The 17,804-nt window shown below is 43.1% G+C and overlaps 1 protein-coding gene across 2 annotated transcripts in view; it reads right to left on the bottom strand.

Annotated features, from left to right (window-relative positions):
- Nucleotides 1-17,195, bottom strand: part of LOC115108036 (SAM and SH3 domain-containing protein 1-like) — a 295,957-nt gene extending 278,762 nt beyond the window's left edge. Inside the window, exon 1 of one of the 2 annotated variants that reach the window (XM_029631918.2) lies at nt 15,830-17,195. In XM_029631918.2, coding sequence (XP_029487778.2) covers nt 15,830-16,336 — 507 coding nt within the window. In that variant the 5' untranslated portion in view covers nt 16,337-17,195. The remainder of the gene's footprint in view (nt 1-15,829) is intronic. The other variant, XM_029631917.2, reaches the window with a different exon arrangement.
- Nucleotides 17,196-17,804: the final 609 nt, after the last annotated feature.

The raw sequence follows: 17,804 nt of genomic DNA, 5'->3' as shown, positions 1-17,804 counted from the left end.
CCTGACAAGTCCGTCCATGGAGCTGTCATTCTCCCAGCCAGCTCATTGTTCAGTGTGTGTGTGTGTGTGTGCGTGTGTCAGAGGTGGATGACATCAGGTCTAATCTGTTTGAAGGGATATTCACCAGTGATTTACAGGATTAGAGATCAGTTTCCTGGATGTCACCACAAAGCTGTTACCAGACTGACCACCACACGTTACCTAAAGATGATTAGTTTATCCATTTTGGCAGCAGACCCCACTCTCAACACAAAACAAACAACAACAGACTCAGCTGTCTCTCTCAACTGTCCCAGTCTTGTAAAGCAGTTAAGGGGAACAAATCTAAAAGATACATGGGAGAAAAAGAAAAAAAAAATCTGCATTTTTTGTTGAAAACCCCTGCGTCAAAAAAACGAATAATAATTACACTGCGTGGTTTTAGCCATCTTATGCTACGATTTGACGTCCCAGACAAAATGTTCACGCCGTGGGCAGATTAGGAACAATGAAGCCATGCATTTTATTTATTGAAATTTCGACTAGAATGGACACATCGTAAAATGAAAACTTGGTGCCAGTAATGGGCTGTCTAGTTACAAATAACATAAATGAGCATGCGCAGACCAGCTGGCTGGAGTGTTTACAAACATATTCAATCTCTCCCTATCCCAGTCTGCTTTCCCCACTTGCTTCAAGATGTCCACCATTGTTCCTGTACCCAAGAAAGCAAAGATAACTGAACTAAATGACTAGCACTCACTTCTGTCATCATAAAGTGCTTTGAGAGGCTATTTAACGATTATTTCACATCTACCTTACCTGACACCCTAGACCCACTTGAATTTGCTTACCGCCCAATAGATCCACAGACGACGCAATCGTCGTTGCACTGCACACTGCCCTATCCCATCTGGACAAGAGGAATACCTACGTAAGAATGCTGTTCATTGAATAAAGCTCAGCCTTCAACACCATAGTCCCCTCCAAGCTCATTGGACTTCCGGACTTCCTGACGGGCTGCCCCCAGGTGGTGAAGTTAGGAAACAACACCTCCACTTCGCTGATCCTCAACAGAGGGGCCGCACAAGGGTGTGCTCAGCCCCCTCCTGTACTCCCTGTTCACCCACGCCTCCAACTCAATCACCAAGTTGCAGATGACACAACAGTAGTAGGCCTGATTACCAACAATGACGAAACAGCCTACAGGGAGGAGGTGAGGGCCCTGGCGGAGTGGTGCCAGGAAAATAACCTCTCCCTCAACGTCAACAAAACAGAGGAGCTGATCGTGGGCCTGATCGTACCACCCTCACCAGAGGGTGCTACGGTCTCCCCAACGCATCATCCGGGGCACACTGCCTGCAATTCAGGACACCTACAGCACCCGATGTCCCAAAAAGGCCAAAAAGATTATCAACCACCCGAGCCACGGCCTGTTCACCCCACTATCATCCAGAAAGCGAGGTCAGTACAGGTGCATCAAAGCTGGGACCGAGAGACTGAAAAATAGCTTCTATCTTATAGCCATCCGACTGTTAAATAGCCATCACTAGCCGGCTACCACCTTAGAGGATGCTGCCCTTTATACATAGACAGGGAATCACTGGTCACTTTAATAATGGAACACTAGTCACTTTAATAATGTATACACGCTTCTTTTTTCATCTCATATGTATATATTTCAATTCTCTTCTACTGTATTTAGTCAATACCACCCCGACAATGCTCGTCCTGATATTTACTTACTTTTAGATGTGTGTATTTTAGTGAATTGTTAGATACTACTGCACTGTTGGAGCTAGGTACACAAGCATCTGCTAAATATGTGAATATGACCAATACATTTGATTCGGTTTTTGATTTTTTAAATGTCAAAATTGCAACGCTTGTATTGAGTAGTGATTGTGTGGAGGTGGATATAGCAATCGAGCTATGGGGCTTTCAAGCAACGTTTCCATGTGGTGATGTGCCTTTCAACTGAAGAGTTAATCTTTTCATTATGAGGTAGAAGGAGCCGTGTCTATCAATCATCAACATTAGCAACAGCTTGTCGTTCTGTCAATGCCAGGCTTGATACACCCAGTTGACGTCGCCTACATCGCAGTGGACATAGCCTACATCAATGGACGTAGCCTCGCAAGCCAATTGCAGAATGTGACGACAAAACTGAAGCAAATTGTGGAATCTGGCCAGGTTGTATCAAGATTTAAATTTGGTCACGTTGCACAGTGTGACATGTAATAATCAGAAAAGACTGAATCCGACGTACAGTGTGGGAAGGCCTTAACCGAGAGAGTACAGAGACAGACAGGGCCAACCCCTGGAGGCCCAAACCAGCATGTCAGAAAAGAGCCTTGGAATCAGAGGAGAAGAAAAGTAGGAGCCTTCTACACTCGTCCACATGAATCCTCAGAGAATTCCTCTCAAGGGGTTGGTTTGGCACTGGGGTTGGTCTGGCACTGTCCTGCAACAAAGATCTGCTGACACAAAATGGTGGTTTTGTGGTTCAATGCCGGTAGATCAGACGGCACCAAACTCCACAGTCCACGTCTCAATCTCCACCATTAACGCCCAGTGACGTCAAATAGCCACATGAGAATCCTTCAACCCTCTAACACAGTGATGCCCAACTCCAGTCCTACGGTACCCCCAACAGTACACATTATTGTTGTAGCCCCGGTCAATCACACTTGATTCAAATGGTCAACTACTCATCAAGGACTCAATGAGTTGAATCAGGTGCGTTTGTCCGGGGGCTAAAACAAAAATGTGTGCTATTGAGGTTACTCAAGGACTTTGCTCTAGCATGTCAACCATTTAGCATTGACGTAGCATAATAATGGCCTGTCTACTGCCAAAGAGTAACAGTTGGTCAGCCGTTTGGACAGAAGATTCCATGGATTTAAAATACTAAAAAATGATTTCCTGGCTCCAGGCCACTAAATAAACCGTGCAAACTTAGTTGAGACTTTGCTGCCTCCCCTTCCCATAAAGCACAGTAGTGAGCAATTTGTAGGTCTACTTCATGAATTGAACAATTAACCGTGACATTTAGAGAGGGCACACAGAAACAATTACTCCAGTGGACGCTCACGTTTCATACCGAGCATGCCCTCACTGGCACTGCTAACGATAGCACCTGATTGGTTAAACCCTAGACTCTCCAATCACAGCCACAACATATGCCTGATGAGCTCACTATCATAACATATACATCTGCATTCTACGCTCTCCGTCTCTTGCTCCATCCCCAATGGCACAATCTATTTGACAAATAAGTTTTTTTTAAAGGCTAATCAAAAGGGATGCATATTACATCAATTAACTAGGGTATAGGATATATCAGCTCTGATACAAGCCTAATTGGCTATTACTATCAGGGAGTCTCTGAGGAAAATGTCTTCGCAGCATGCCTTAAACTGCCACCTGTTATGCACCTGCGATAATTAGCATCAGCTCTGTGGCATAGCACACTGTGCAGTGTGCTACACACACACACACACGTATGCACGCACACACACACACACACACACACACACACACAGCATTTACTCTCCTAGACAAACCCATACATGTTTGATAAATGCTTATAGTATAAGAGGTGGCGAACCACAAAACACATCAAATGCCTGTGGTATATTTATCTAAAAACGTAATGTGCGCGACATACTCATGTCTGTGTGTGAGCGTGTCAGAGGAATGTACTAACTGGTTGTTTAGGCTAATGAAGGTTCGGATCCCAGCCAGGTATGTAGAGCCTGAGGGACATGCCCTAGGCCACAGACAGACACAGTGTGGTTTATTACTGGTTAATTCCTGCCAGGCACAGCCACTACAAAGCCACTCAGTCAGGTACAGAGGCACATCAACACCTGTGTGGTCCCCATGATCAAAGCTTCTCAGCACAGCACAGCCCTGCCCCGATGCATTGGAAATGGACTCGAGAGGAGAGAGGAGGGGTGGGGGGATGGGAGAGGGGTGTGGATTCAATGGCTTGTGTTCGTTCCTTACCTTCCTTACCCCTGCACTTATATTATCTTCGGACAGGCTAATCATGGTCCCCTCTCTCTATTCCTTTCCCTCTCTCACTATCACACACACACACACACACACACACAATTACTCACTCTCACCCTGTGGCCCATGGAACCATTCTGACGTTGAGTAGGTCAAAATAAATGACCCATTATTTTTTTTTGCGGGGCAGTTGGTAGGTATGCGGGTTAAGCCTAGCCTTCTCATCAGTCTATTAAATGACTCAGATGTCTCATGCTGTCTTAGATGTGACTTAAAGAGGGAAGGGTATTAGTGTCACCGTGTCAGTCAGACTGCTGGTGGTGCTAACTACCTGAACACCCATGGCATCCTTCCAGGGACACGGGAAAGGTCCTCCAAACATCATATCCTGTCCATGTTGCTTTACTGCTGCTGATGTATGATGCTGCAGGCTGGGCCAATGCTTTGGATGGAGCACCATCATCCCTCACCCCCTCTGCTTAACACTGTCTTCATAGGGAACGGATCACACCATCCATTTGACACAGAGACCGCTGGGACTGGGGAGACAGGGGCCAGGGCTGGGAAAACACGCTGGAGAATGTGCTCTGTCAAATTTGATAAGACTATGGGGCAATAGTTCATGAGTATGCAGTGAAAACATGCACACAGACGTATAGCACACGTACCACTAACCTTCATAGAAAACCATTATTAATATAGGATTGACCTCTTAAGACATTTGACCCTAAAGATTGGACTCAATTTGAGAACTATATTGCAATTTTCAAAGAATTAGGCCTTCTGAAAGAACACATTATCACACATTATACTAGGCAACTTGTAGGTCGGTACGGTGCGCAATATTATGCACCTTTGCCAGAGTTATGCAATAATCTCAACCTGCACTCTGCCACTAATATGGCACAATCCCAAGCTACATGTAGCAAGACAAGCACGGTAAGTAATCTTTACCTCCATGGACAATTGTGCCGTGCCAAGGTCCCCTGACTATGTACGATAACCACAATGATTGTGTGTTTTGATTGTACACTAAGTGCTTTTCTGTGAGCTACAATCATTGGCAACAGAATAGATTTGTATAACGATCTCCTCTGTAATCAACCCGACTGTGATCTACAGGCGATCGGGATGTGTGCAATCTGGTTCCTGACACAGACAGATGCTGGAGCCTGCTCTCTTGTCAATCTCTATCCTACAGGGGCACTTGATTCATGATTGCTTCATTTGCTTTCCCATCCACGTTGCAGAACGGGATTGATTCCTTATGATGTCGAAGCTGTAGTACTGTATATATCAAGGCCACTTATGATTCATATTCAGCAATGTTAACTGAACTGCTATCCGACCTCTGGCCATGAACCTAGCTGGATATTTATTGGTTTAGACACTGGAGCAGAGTCACAATAAATACATGTTTACGGCTCTCTCTCTCTCTCTCTCTCTCTCTCTCTCTCTCTCTCTTCTCTCTCTAATAGATACAGCTGGGGAAAGTAGAGCCTTCACCTCACAGTGAAGGGTATGCATGGATTATCCTGCCTGTCATTCCAATCTGTTAATCCCTTTTCAGGCATTTGCAACCCGCTTCCTGAAAAAGCACAATAACCACTGTTATGGAAATCATGGATTATAATACTGTATCTAAACAGCTCCATGACCTCCTGACCTTTCACCGTAGGCCTATTTTATTCACACGCTGTAGAAAGAGTAAATACACATAAAGAAATTCACAAATTCAGTACTGAGTGTCTAAATACAGTACATGTTTAGCGTGAATGTACAGATAAATGTAATTTCAACTCATTTGTTATACCTTGAGATAGTTAGGAATTGATTTTGGTATAATATTTAAGCTTAAGAACACAGCTTTAGCCATGTCAAACTGAAACGTTTTATTTAAACTCCATGGCAAAATTCATAGAATGGCAGAAAATGTTGCTTTAAAACTGCAACATATTATTTAAGCTCCATTGCAAAATGTGTAGAATTGCAGGAAATTAGCTTTCAAACTACAACTTTTTCTCTCCGCTGCCAAGATTATATTTTTTACTTATTCTTTGGTCTGTCTATGTTTTTTCACCGTTCAACCCTTATGGTGGGTCTCGACTCAAAAGACACCACGAAGCAAAACAGTTTGGGAATCCTTGCTCTGATATTGATCATGAACATAGCTTTCTCATCACAGACCATGATGCAGTATGTTCACGCAAACAGCCAGTCTGAAGGCTGCTGAAGCCATCCCAGTATTACCAGAATAGGTCTGATAACGTATCTGATAATATATCTGTCATTCATGACTCATCAGGAACTCTAATGCAGAACACAGTGGAAAAAGAAAAGACTGCAGTGGCCAGCGACAACATAGCCTGGCCGCTTTATTTAAAGGTGTTGCCATCTCTGTAAGTGATATGGATGTGCAATGTGATGGACCTACAGTGCCTTCGGAAAGTATTGAGCCCCCTTGACCACATTTTGTTACATTACAGCCTTACTCTAGAATGGATGAATTTGTATTTTTTTTTGCAATCTACAAACAATACCCCATAATGACAAAGCGAAAACAGGTTTTTAGAAAAACCTTCTTTACGTAAGTATTCAGACCCTTTGCTATGAGACTCGAACTTGAGCTCAGGTGCATCCTGTTTCCATTGATCATCCTTGAGATGTGTCGACACCTTGATTCCACCTGTGGTACATTCAATTGATTGGACATGATTTGGAAAGGCACACACCTGTCTATATAAGATCCCACAGTTGACAGTTCAAAAACCAAAAGGCACTTAAAGACTCTCAGACCATGAGAAACAAGATTCTCTGGTCTGATGAAACCAAGATCGAACTCTTTGGCATGAATGCCAAGCGTTATGTCTGGAGGAAACCTGGCACCATCCCTACAGGGAAGCACGGTGGTGGCAGCATCATGCTATGTGGATGTATTTAAGCGGCAAAGATGAACGGAGCAACGTACAGAGAGATCCTTGATGAAAACCTGCTACAGAGCGCCCAGGACCTCAGACTGTGGCTAAGGTTCACCTTCCAACAGGACAATGACCCTAAGCACACAGCCAAGACAACGCAGGAGTGGCTTCAGGACAATTCTCTGAATGTCCTTGAGTGGCCCAGCCAGAGCCTGGACTTGAACCGGCAGCAACGCTCCCCATCCAACCTGACAGAGCTTGAGAGGATCTGCAGAGAATGGGAGAAACTCCCCAAATACAGGTGTGCCAAGCTTGTAGTGTCATTCCCAATAAGACTTGATGATGTAATCGCTGCCAAAGGTGCTTCAACACCGTACTGAGTAAAGGGTCTGAATACTTATGTAAATGTAATATTTCCGTTTCATATTTTTTATAAATTAGCAAAAATGTCTAAACAGTTTTTGCTTTGTCATTATGGGGTATTGTGTGTAGATTGATGAGGAAAAAAGGGGTCTGAATACTTTCCGAAGGCACCGTATATCTTGTCAGTATGGAATTAGAGAGCAGAGTGTGTACTGTGGCTTCAACTTCACAGCAAATATGCCGTGATATATTTTGAAACAATTGCATTTTTGTACCTCAATTATTAGATTATTAGCATTTAATGCATTTGCACTGTGTTTCTGGGTAATTCAAACAGTCTATTTACGTCCACAACTTCACATAACCAAGTATTCAAGTATGACAAAAGCTGCTTAAAAGCCACTCGTGAGAAAAAAAGAGCACAGTGGGAGAACATCCCAGTGAAATGAGAAGGCCAGCTGCATACAGTGTTACACTGCTTTTCCCACATTTTCACTTGTTCTCCGGAGAAGGGTGGTCATCACTGTCTGTCTGTGGGCCGCCTGGACAGAAAGCCAGCCATTAAAATGTCCTGTGGTGCTCTGATAAAACAATCAGACACACCATTCTCAAAGGAGAAAATATGTAGCAGGCTACTCCTTCAATTGCCAGAAAATGTCAATGAATTGACAAGACTGAAGGTGCATATATATATCAGATTTTTTGAGTATTTCACCAGTTCCTATGGCAGCTGGGGAAGAGCTTCACATTCTGTACAGCACTGAGTTCACAGTCCTGAGGCCACATTAGCCAAAATGGTAATGTTACATTCTGGTAGTGTACAGGAGCTAGAACCATTGAGACCCAGAGGGGCTGTACTACTGTACGGTCTGTTTCCTCTTGTCAACTCTGATCAGGATCACCCCAGCTCAGCTAGTGTTTGACAAGCAGGTCAAACCCACTAGCGGTCAAAGATCAGGGAGCTAGCTAGCGACCGAGCCACAACACACCCAGATGTTATTCAGGTTCTCAAGTGCTGGTGTTAATTACACATGGTACCAAGCTTGGTAACAAGTCTGTTTGTGCTGTATCACAAACTCCCATAGAAGATGAAAATAAAATGACCGTAGGAGTTGGCCTGATAGCACGAACAGATCTGGGATATATTAAACAGCCTTTAAGTGGTAGTTTAAAGGAGACTAGGAGTAAAACAATTTGAGGGTGTTTTGTCTGAAAGGAATGAGTGTGGTCCATCCCTCTATGACCCTACATCCTCTCCTTCCCCCTCCTCTATCCTTTACATAAACAATGACTGCACTTCACTTCACCTCACTAATTTACTTTCTCTCCTCGACTCAAGACCGCAAGGGCCGTCCTTGACATTTTATGACTTCCTTTTTATGAGCCAGTTGTTTATTACACCTTTAAAGGGTAATGTCGAAACCATGGCAAACACCAGAGCCGTTTTGTTCTGATGGGCCTCCTCTTCCCATCTCGTGGCAGCAAGCCAGCCAGTACGGTGCAGTGCAACATGGAGAACACAATATGCTGGCAGAAATATAGGCTAAATTAAAATTCTTTACCAAATTACTCTGCTGCCTGCAGTATCAATAATGAAAAAGCTCTTTATTATGTAAAAACTGAGCCTAACGTCTCGTCTTTGTGAGAAAGCAGAGAGATGGTTAAGAGATGTTTATCTGGGGCTATACTCAGTGGAGAAGAACGATATGGATGCTATAAAATTGTAACATAGAAATGTCTATTATTTTAGGTAGTACTATACTATAACACATTAGTATCACATTGGTATGACTACCATACTAATATCTGAAACATTCTGGAAGTTAAGGCCCTATAAACAAGCCCGTTTTTTCACACTAAGGCTTGGCAGTACTTGGTTTCTATAGCCACAATGCAGGGGTACTGAGGTGGACCGTGGTTAGGCTAACAAGAGGCCATCTCTAACAGAAAGCTAATTTCCTGAAAGGTGAGGAAGCTGGGATATTCACTATAGTTAGAGAACTAAGAAAGGAAGCGAGGTGAGGTGAGAGTGAAGCATGTAAGGTGACGATCTCACATTGGCAAGCAGCATTTAAGCCACAAGCCTCACATGAACTCCCTGCATACTGAATCGACTGCTCTCAGGTTTGAACAAATGGTGTAAAGTTGCCCCTGATCTAGGAACAGCTTACCCTTCTTAAATTATAACCTTTAACCATTAAACTGACCTAAGATCAGTTCAGCAGCCCAATCCTCTTTCCACTCACTGATTCCAGCCCTGTTTCTGTTTGAGCAGCAAAAACAATGTGTTATCTATTTACAATCATCCTCACTGCATGACACCCAATGGTTTTATCACCATCCTACCAGGACAATGCTGGACACTTGCCTTCCAGTGGTATTCAATGGGAGGAAATTGGAAATCCAAAACACAGCACTAGTGAAGCCATGTGGCTCCATCAGCCTGCAGTCAAACAATGGGCGCATCTCCATGTGTTTTGCTTCCACTTCCTAACCACACAGACACAGGGCGTATAGAGGAGCGAGACTATTGTGGTGGAAGATAGGACAGGGGCTGCTATATCCAAAACCCTACAACACGGACATTCATTGACTGTCAAATTGTGGATGCTACTGTAGCTAAAAAGGGAGAGACTCAAATCAGCGTAGCAAAGCCATAACATTTAACCAGCTATCCTTCCCATCCATTCCACCTCATGTGTTTAAGAGGAAATATAGGCTAGAGCACTATCCTGTAGACTGCTGCTGTTTATGCATCCCTTTTGGCGCATGAAGACAGGACAATCGTTCAAATTGTTCCATTGAACTTAATTCAACAGCTCCACTTTCATTTGCAGAAATGCCATGACTTGACCACAGATGTCTTTTTGTTTTAGGGGCAGAATTACACTGGGTATGTGGTTCAATATGGTTAGATATAGCATCTTGTAGATAGCATAGACTGGATACAGAGGCTGTGCTAGCCCCCCTTCTGTCTCCTCAGCCTCCGTGCTCTGGAATGGCAACAGTGTCACCACAACAGAGCGAGGGGACGAGCCATGGCGCTCCAAATCACTGATTACTGCTGCAGCTCTCCCAGAGAAAAGCAACAAACCTCTAATTGTAGGCCTCCCTAACCTCATGCACCGGTACGGGAAGAAAATATAATTTCAGTTTATTGGTTTTCCTCTTTTTTAAAAGCTTTTGTCGTTCATGGTGTCAAAGTCTCTTCTCAGTTAGGAAAATGCAAAGACGAATTTGAAAGGACTAGTATAAGTGTATTATCTAAGTAGCTATTAGAAAGTCATATGGCTGCACTGCACACATCAATTACACGCCAACCACCATCTTTACTGCTAGTATTGTTCCCCAATGAGAGATCTAGAACAGTGCAATCATAGGAGATGTGTTTACATTCAGGAGCAATGATAACCCGTTTCTCTCTCCCTGTGGTCTAGATAAGGATCATGGGTATTTATGTCTCCCAGTAGAGTACTTGTAGTGAAGCGTTGGCTTATGGTCCTATAGCCTCACAAGAACGTGGCAGTCAACAACACTTCAGAGGATCATCACTGAGCTATGCTGGTGGAAGTACTGTGTCTATACATTAGCACACAAACAAACAGGGAAACATCGCAAACAGCTGAACACCAGACACTGAACATTCTACACAACTTACATTGGCTTATCTATGCTGATATACTGTGTAAGCCTCGTTGAGACAGCTATCTTGTCAACTGTCAGTAGCTCTGTTCTATTTCCCCCCAATACCATCTCCATCTCCAGTGGAGTAGACGTCTCGTCTCAAGGGCAGAGATAGGAGAACCCTTCACTGACCAATCAGAGGCCAGCTGGTCAGTTCCATCACTGAGGGCTCCTCACACTTAACTCGATCCTAAGGAGAAAAGCACTGGTCTGGATCACATTCTACTGCAGGGTTTCACACACAAATACTGTGTACACACACACACATACACACACACAAACTCCTTGAACCTTTCATTCTACTCCAAATCAATGTCAAAGCTTTAGCTCTAAATAAATATAGCCTTCAAAGGGAGGGATAGTTTAACCCTCTGGAGCCAACACTTTGTTTCAGCATGATGTAAACCCATAATCCCATAAAAAATCCCAAATCTCTGTGGGATTCCCATTTATGAGAAAAGGATAATAGTAGGAATACCAAGAAGCAGAAGAAGTGCTGACAAAACACCTAAATTAACAGTCTCTAGACTGATTGAAATTTGATCCCGGATAAATCCCAAATAAATTCAAATGGAAAGCCTCCAAATAACATGTCCTCTGAAATGCTCTGTAGAGTAAAACACTGATCTCTTCAGGAATGGTTGACATTTCATATCTAATTATCGACATGAAATGCACGCTATGTTGACAAAAGCTGTGTGTGTGTGTGTTTCGCTAACTACTAACAGAGTTGTCATTGAGTAAGCCCTCAACAGGCTGAGCATCTGATGTAGAGCCAGTGGTCTGATATAAAGACGCTCTCAATCTGCTTCCTCACATGAGTTCCAGCAGAAAACCAGCAGCTGGACACCCTCGATTTAAACATGCTGCTAATCATTGACGACACATATTAATCAACTCAAATGGCCTTGGCCATTATGGGCAAGTCGCAGGTTGACCCACCAATTCCTCAAAGAGGTCTAAGGGCTGGAGAGTGTACACTGTGTCTAGGTGAGAAACCCTAGACAGATAAGTGTGAATCAATCAACCATGTACAAGTCTGTCCCTCTCTCTGTGTATACAGGAAATCAGAGAGTGAATAAAGGCTCTTCCACTTCCTGATCATTGATCCACAGCAGCCAGCCATTACCAAGGCAGCACTCACTAACTCACACAATCCCAGGGGAAAATAGGGCCAGACAGGGCTCTCCTGAGCCCTGACATACAGTAATGGCTCAGCCTCTGATCAATAACTACTTAATCTGAGATGCATATGGGCATTTCCATGTAAAAGGACTCATGAGCACCAACGTGAAATTCATAGGAGCATGTCAAACCTGGTGTCATATGAAAGGCATATATACATGTGTCAACCTTGTTTTTTATTAAGGCATATATACATGTTTCAACATGTTATTTCCTAAATACTAGAAATAAGCAAATTAGCTTTGATTTCTGCTCAAACAGATGGAAATGGTTCTTAAAAACAACTACCACAAAAAGTCTTCAAATGTATTAGAAATACATCAAAACACAATAATGTTTAAGTTAAGACCCCTGCCAACTAATATCAACACTTATATTTGGTTTTGAAGTGTGTAACAAACATATTTTCCGATTTCTCTCCCTCATGAGGGGAGAGGATAATGAAAATTCACAGAAGTAACAACTAAAAGTAGACCTACCAATTAGTTACAGTGTTTTTACTAACATCTATTTGGTTTATGAATTATTAAGCGATTCAAACTCGAAATTCTGTTACCAAATGGGATATGATAGTAGTCATAAACCACAGTTGGGTCACCTGCTACAGTTCTCCCTTCCACCTGCCTACTGTTATGTTCACCTAATAACGGTCTTCTTTCTCTTTCGTCTGGTGGTCAAAGCAAATGTGGAAACAGTCTGGACAAACCCCTCCCTCTCTCTGCAGCGCCCTCTTCTCTCTCTCTCCAGTGAATGTCACCTCTATTTGTGACACTGTGAGCCCCCTCTCTTTCCATTTACTGTAACCAGCATCCTTACCCAGTGAGCACTGATGACACCGGATGTTCATGGATGTTGAAAAGTCGTTGAAATTTGGTCAGTCTGCCCGGGCCTTGAACTCAACGTCCACAGACATTGTTTTTTTGGTACGGTCTGGACCGGCCTTGATTAGGTCCAAACATAAATCAATGATTGCTTCAATAGACCAATGGAAGCCTGTGTTTTGCAAGTTTGGAGAGCACAGTACAGTACAGTACAGTACAGTACAGTAAATGTTAACGTTCAGTCGAGTATAGTCTAGCACACTAGAATTGAGTACGCTATGATGTACTGTATTGTACTGTACTCTACTGTAGTGTCCTGAACTATGCTCTACTTTACTCTACTGTGCTGTACTGAGCTGTACTTTGATGTCCAAACCTGTAAAACATAGCGGTCTATGATTGGTTCTGGACCAACCAAATTTGGTCTTGTTTGGTGGCTGAGCTCATTAAAATAATAGCCAGTGTGTAGAATAATACCCAAATATACAAAGTAGGATATTGCATATTTCTACCTTTGTGTAGCTTTATATGATACATCACCATGAAGAGAATGACATTCCTTCCATAATTATGCATTTCTGTGTAGTACAGATCAGGGACTCGTGAAGAAATGATGCTGCCTCAATTCTGTTACCTGGTGTAAATCCACTTCATTTACTGTAGTTCAATAACCAAAATATAGGTCATTTTTAAAACTAAGTCAAGGTGTCATGTCATAGCCAATGTTCCTCTAAGCTGCGTGCACACACAGCAGCCGAGACTACTGCACAGCTCCCAGGGACTTAGTTGATCTCCAAACATTTCTGGAAAAAACCCAACGATAAAGCCTTATGTTCCTATTTTATTTTTTTGGTCTCAGGCTGTTGTTACCTTCATGTGTCTGAAGGGTACAAACTGTGCCTTCCCGGCGGGCCCAGAGAACAAATCATGTGCACTATGGGCCTACTGCTGGCCAATCGGATGGCTCAGATGACCGTGTCTACAGTAACGTAGCAGGCATAAAAGAAAGCTACAGCAGAGTAGATACTATGATATTTCAACATGTTTAAAACCATGACTAGAGAGAGACTGTCAACGAAAACAACGAATACAGACATGCTGTTTTTCTGAGTAAGTTCATGTTTAAGTTCTTACTCAGCACCATCAACACTTGTATTCAACACTTTTAGAAGCCATAAAATGCACGTTCTTCCTATTTTCCCTCAGCTCTACATTGGGACACTGCTGTGACGTAAGTGTCCCAATGAGTGACAGAACACTGAGCCAATCACGGCGCAAGAACATTACCAACTCCTACGCTTTGTATTTTCCGCTGGCTGCCCCACCACCACAGAAAGCACTGAGTTAAGCTGAAACACCTGCATTTTGGAGTTTTTACATTGTTTGCAAACTGATATGTGACAAGTATTAATGCCAAAATAACATGCAAAAAATGTTTGGTGGCTCTGCCCCACCTGGTCTGAATGAAGGAACGCCACTGGGTGTGATCATATAGTCTACCTCAAATTTAGATTTATTTTTTAAAATGTCCCCAACTACAATGCATTGGCAGGACAATTCAAGCGAAGCTAATATGCATTGACAATGTATTGGGACTATAGCTTACTGCATGTTTTAATTGGTTCATTTGGCATGAGCATATGTTTTTTTTAATCATGTTTAAAAAATCTGAGCGGTAGATCTCATCTTGCATTTTGACTCAAAGTGATCTTGTCTCAGAAAAGGTTGGTGACCACTGTTCTAGAATGTTCCCTGTTAACACTATCAATGATTCCCTTTACTGTGGCAATTGTGATCGAATCAAAGCAATATTCGCCACTTTCAATGCAACGCACTGAAACAAAACGAACTATGCAATATATTTTGTTGTAGGCAGAACACATCGGAGTAGGATTCTATTGCATTGACACGCACTGGTGTCAAATAAACAATCAGAGCTGCAGTAGGCCTATATGAAAATAGACCATTGCCATATATGGATCTGTGCCATTTACTTTGAACTGGACTGTGTTTACAACATGAGCGTTCGTGAGTAGATGTGCTTATTTTGAGAACAACGCGAGAGATGCATGTAGCCACGTGTGCACATTTTGTTCATATCCTTTGCTAGTTAGTGAGTTATTAGCCCAGTTATAGATCATTTGTAGTCAGCAATAAGGGAGTGATTGCTTCCTACAAGAGCACAAAACATGTACATTTCTTGACATCTTTGAAAAGCAAGTCAGATAAAGAGCTTTTTTTGTCTTTAAAGGTCAGTATTGCATTTTGAGACAGGCTTGAATAAGCTAAGTAGCCACAAGGCAGAGGGTAGCCTCATTTGTCTGATTCTCTGTAATAATGGTATGGGAATAATAATACATTTTATTTTGCAAAGTGGTATGTTGCATCAAACAACACAACAACATTCAGTCACGTCCTTGTCTGAAGGACAAGTAAATAAACAGGTTAATGTCTCAAGGAATGTAGGCCTACATTGAACACCACACATTAGGTGCTACTGTAGGCTGAATGATAGAACAGCTATTTCCATGTTAAAATGTTATGGGATGCATTTTCTCCATTGTTTTTGATGGCAGGCCACTCTGGTAGGCCTACATTATGATCAAGTAGCCACAGTAGCCTACATGGACACTGTTAAAACTGTAATTTCAAGCAGGTACAGCCTCACTGTTCACAGTAAACGCGCTTCAAGTTGCACATAATTTTCACAACCCGACATGTATTTCATGAGTAGTATCTTGCTCTGATTTAAAATGCTTTGGTTGATGGATGATCCTTTGCATGGCATGAAATTGGGTATAAGGTTGTTATGAATTGGCTATAAAGCTTTCCAGAAAGAGGTAGCCTTGATGGTGATCTTACCTTGTTGGAGTATGGCGGCCTGGCGAGGTTGACTCCATCTTTGATTAGTTTATCTCTAATCATGATCTTCAGCTTCAATTTGGGGTAAATCCCCAACTCCCTCCGCTTGCCAAGCGTCAGGTTCCTCTGTGCGCCCAGATACGCGCCCCCTTTTCCCCCCACCCGGTCACTGTTCGATTCGGTCCAAGACTTGGACGCCCGCAGTTTGGAATCGTACTGGTCCACCAGATGCCTGGTGTACATTTCAGACGCGGGGGGCATCGGCTCAAGCGTAAAATACAGCCCCGCCGCAGTTTCCTTATCCTCGTCTTTCAGCCTTTGCACCGCGTCATGGATCCGTTGCCGGTGGTGCGGTATGTATACACCGATAGCATCCAGGTCGGGGTCCCCAATTTGTTTGCAAACTTCCAGATCATCGTAGCCGTTATCCACAAAGGACTCCACATACATAGAGAGCTGGAGGGTCTTCAGCCACTCAAACACGATAACGGGTCCGGTGCTTGTCATGTTTGGGTGTTGTAAGTAATGTAGAGAATGCAGAACAGAACACTTCACCTATAACTACTTCCCCAAACGGATTTGAAATCGCATTGTTAAATGCAAATTGAAATCACCAAATCTGTTCGCAAATAATGCGGTCTAAGCATCGAGAACACGCGAAGAATGGACAATGCAAATGTTGTAATCCATGACTCAATCCCAATAAACAGTATGCAGTTCAAAATCGTATTATTTCCTTTAGGGAATATGGAAGCTGTGCGGTCCCTGTGCTATATACAATAACCCAGTCTGTTGAAAAGGGTCAGTGAAAAGAAGTAGGCTGACATCCAGGTGAATTTGTCACCTGCCAATATTTGCAGGATATGATTTCAGTGGCTGCGGTGACAGCTAATAAATCCCCGGTGTCATTTCGCCATCGATGTTACTCGTCCATATTGACATGCCTGGCTCACAAGTGGTCACCATAAACAATAGCTTTAGGCAGAAACATGATTTGTTTAAAAAAAAAATGTTCCATACAGTCGGATTAGAAAGTATTGCCGTAGGCTTTTCCACGGATGGGAAATTGACAGAAAATATCATTTGAAAACAAAGTAATACCGTACCAATGAGCACGACCGCACGAACCGTGTTGTGTCCAAATGGTTTTGGGTATGCTGGAGCACTACAAGCAGCTAGAGCGGGTAAAACAATCCACATAGGCTAAACCACTTTCAATGTGGTGTTCCACGAGCCAAATGGTCTGTGTGCTCAGCCTTCCACGCCCCCAGATCCGCGTGTGACTTTAAAAATAGTGATGGAATTCCTTCTTTTACAACCTGTCACCGTCAACGAATCCCCCCCACACGGAGTTCTAAGTGTACCACGAGTGGCAGAGAAAGATGCTCCCGGGAGCTCATTTCATCTGCCTTTCATACAGTTTAAACGAGCAGTCTCGTTGCTAGTTTGATTCACGTCTGATCTCTCTCTCTCTCTCTCTCTCTCTCTCTCTTTCTCTCTCTCTCTCTCATTCAGTATTTCCATGGTCTCGTTTCTTATCAAGCACTAGCACTCCCTGTCTAACAGCTGAGGTACTGAAATACTGGTTACTGTAGGCCCACAGTATACTATATTATTACCCGCTACTGGTATTACATTATAAATGGTGACTACATAATTATTTATGCTCTTTGTTTTCATGTTGCTATTGCAAGGGAGGGAGAAAAAGAGCGAGCAGGTTTCTGCCTCACAAAAGGCTTTCAGATGCTTACCACTACATTGCCTCTCTCTCTTCATACCAAATCAGGGAATTAAACACTTTAGGGCCATATTGACTGTTTGCTCCCATTATACTTGCCTTTTTGTTGACCCTGGCCCATAGGATCAGTCCACTACCCCCTGCAGACAGACAGAGGAAGACACACCCTTCCCATACATGGACGACTGCCAGTATGACACTACTGACTGTCTTTCTCTCATTCCCCCACTCTCTCCA

The sequence above is a fragment of the Oncorhynchus nerka genome, linkage group LG24 (assembly GCF_034236695.1).
Source record: "Oncorhynchus nerka isolate Pitt River linkage group LG24, Oner_Uvic_2.0, whole genome shotgun sequence".
NCBI lineage: Eukaryota > Metazoa > Chordata > Actinopteri > Salmoniformes > Salmonidae > Oncorhynchus > Oncorhynchus nerka.
This window is presented reverse-complemented; position numbering and strand designations above follow the sequence as displayed.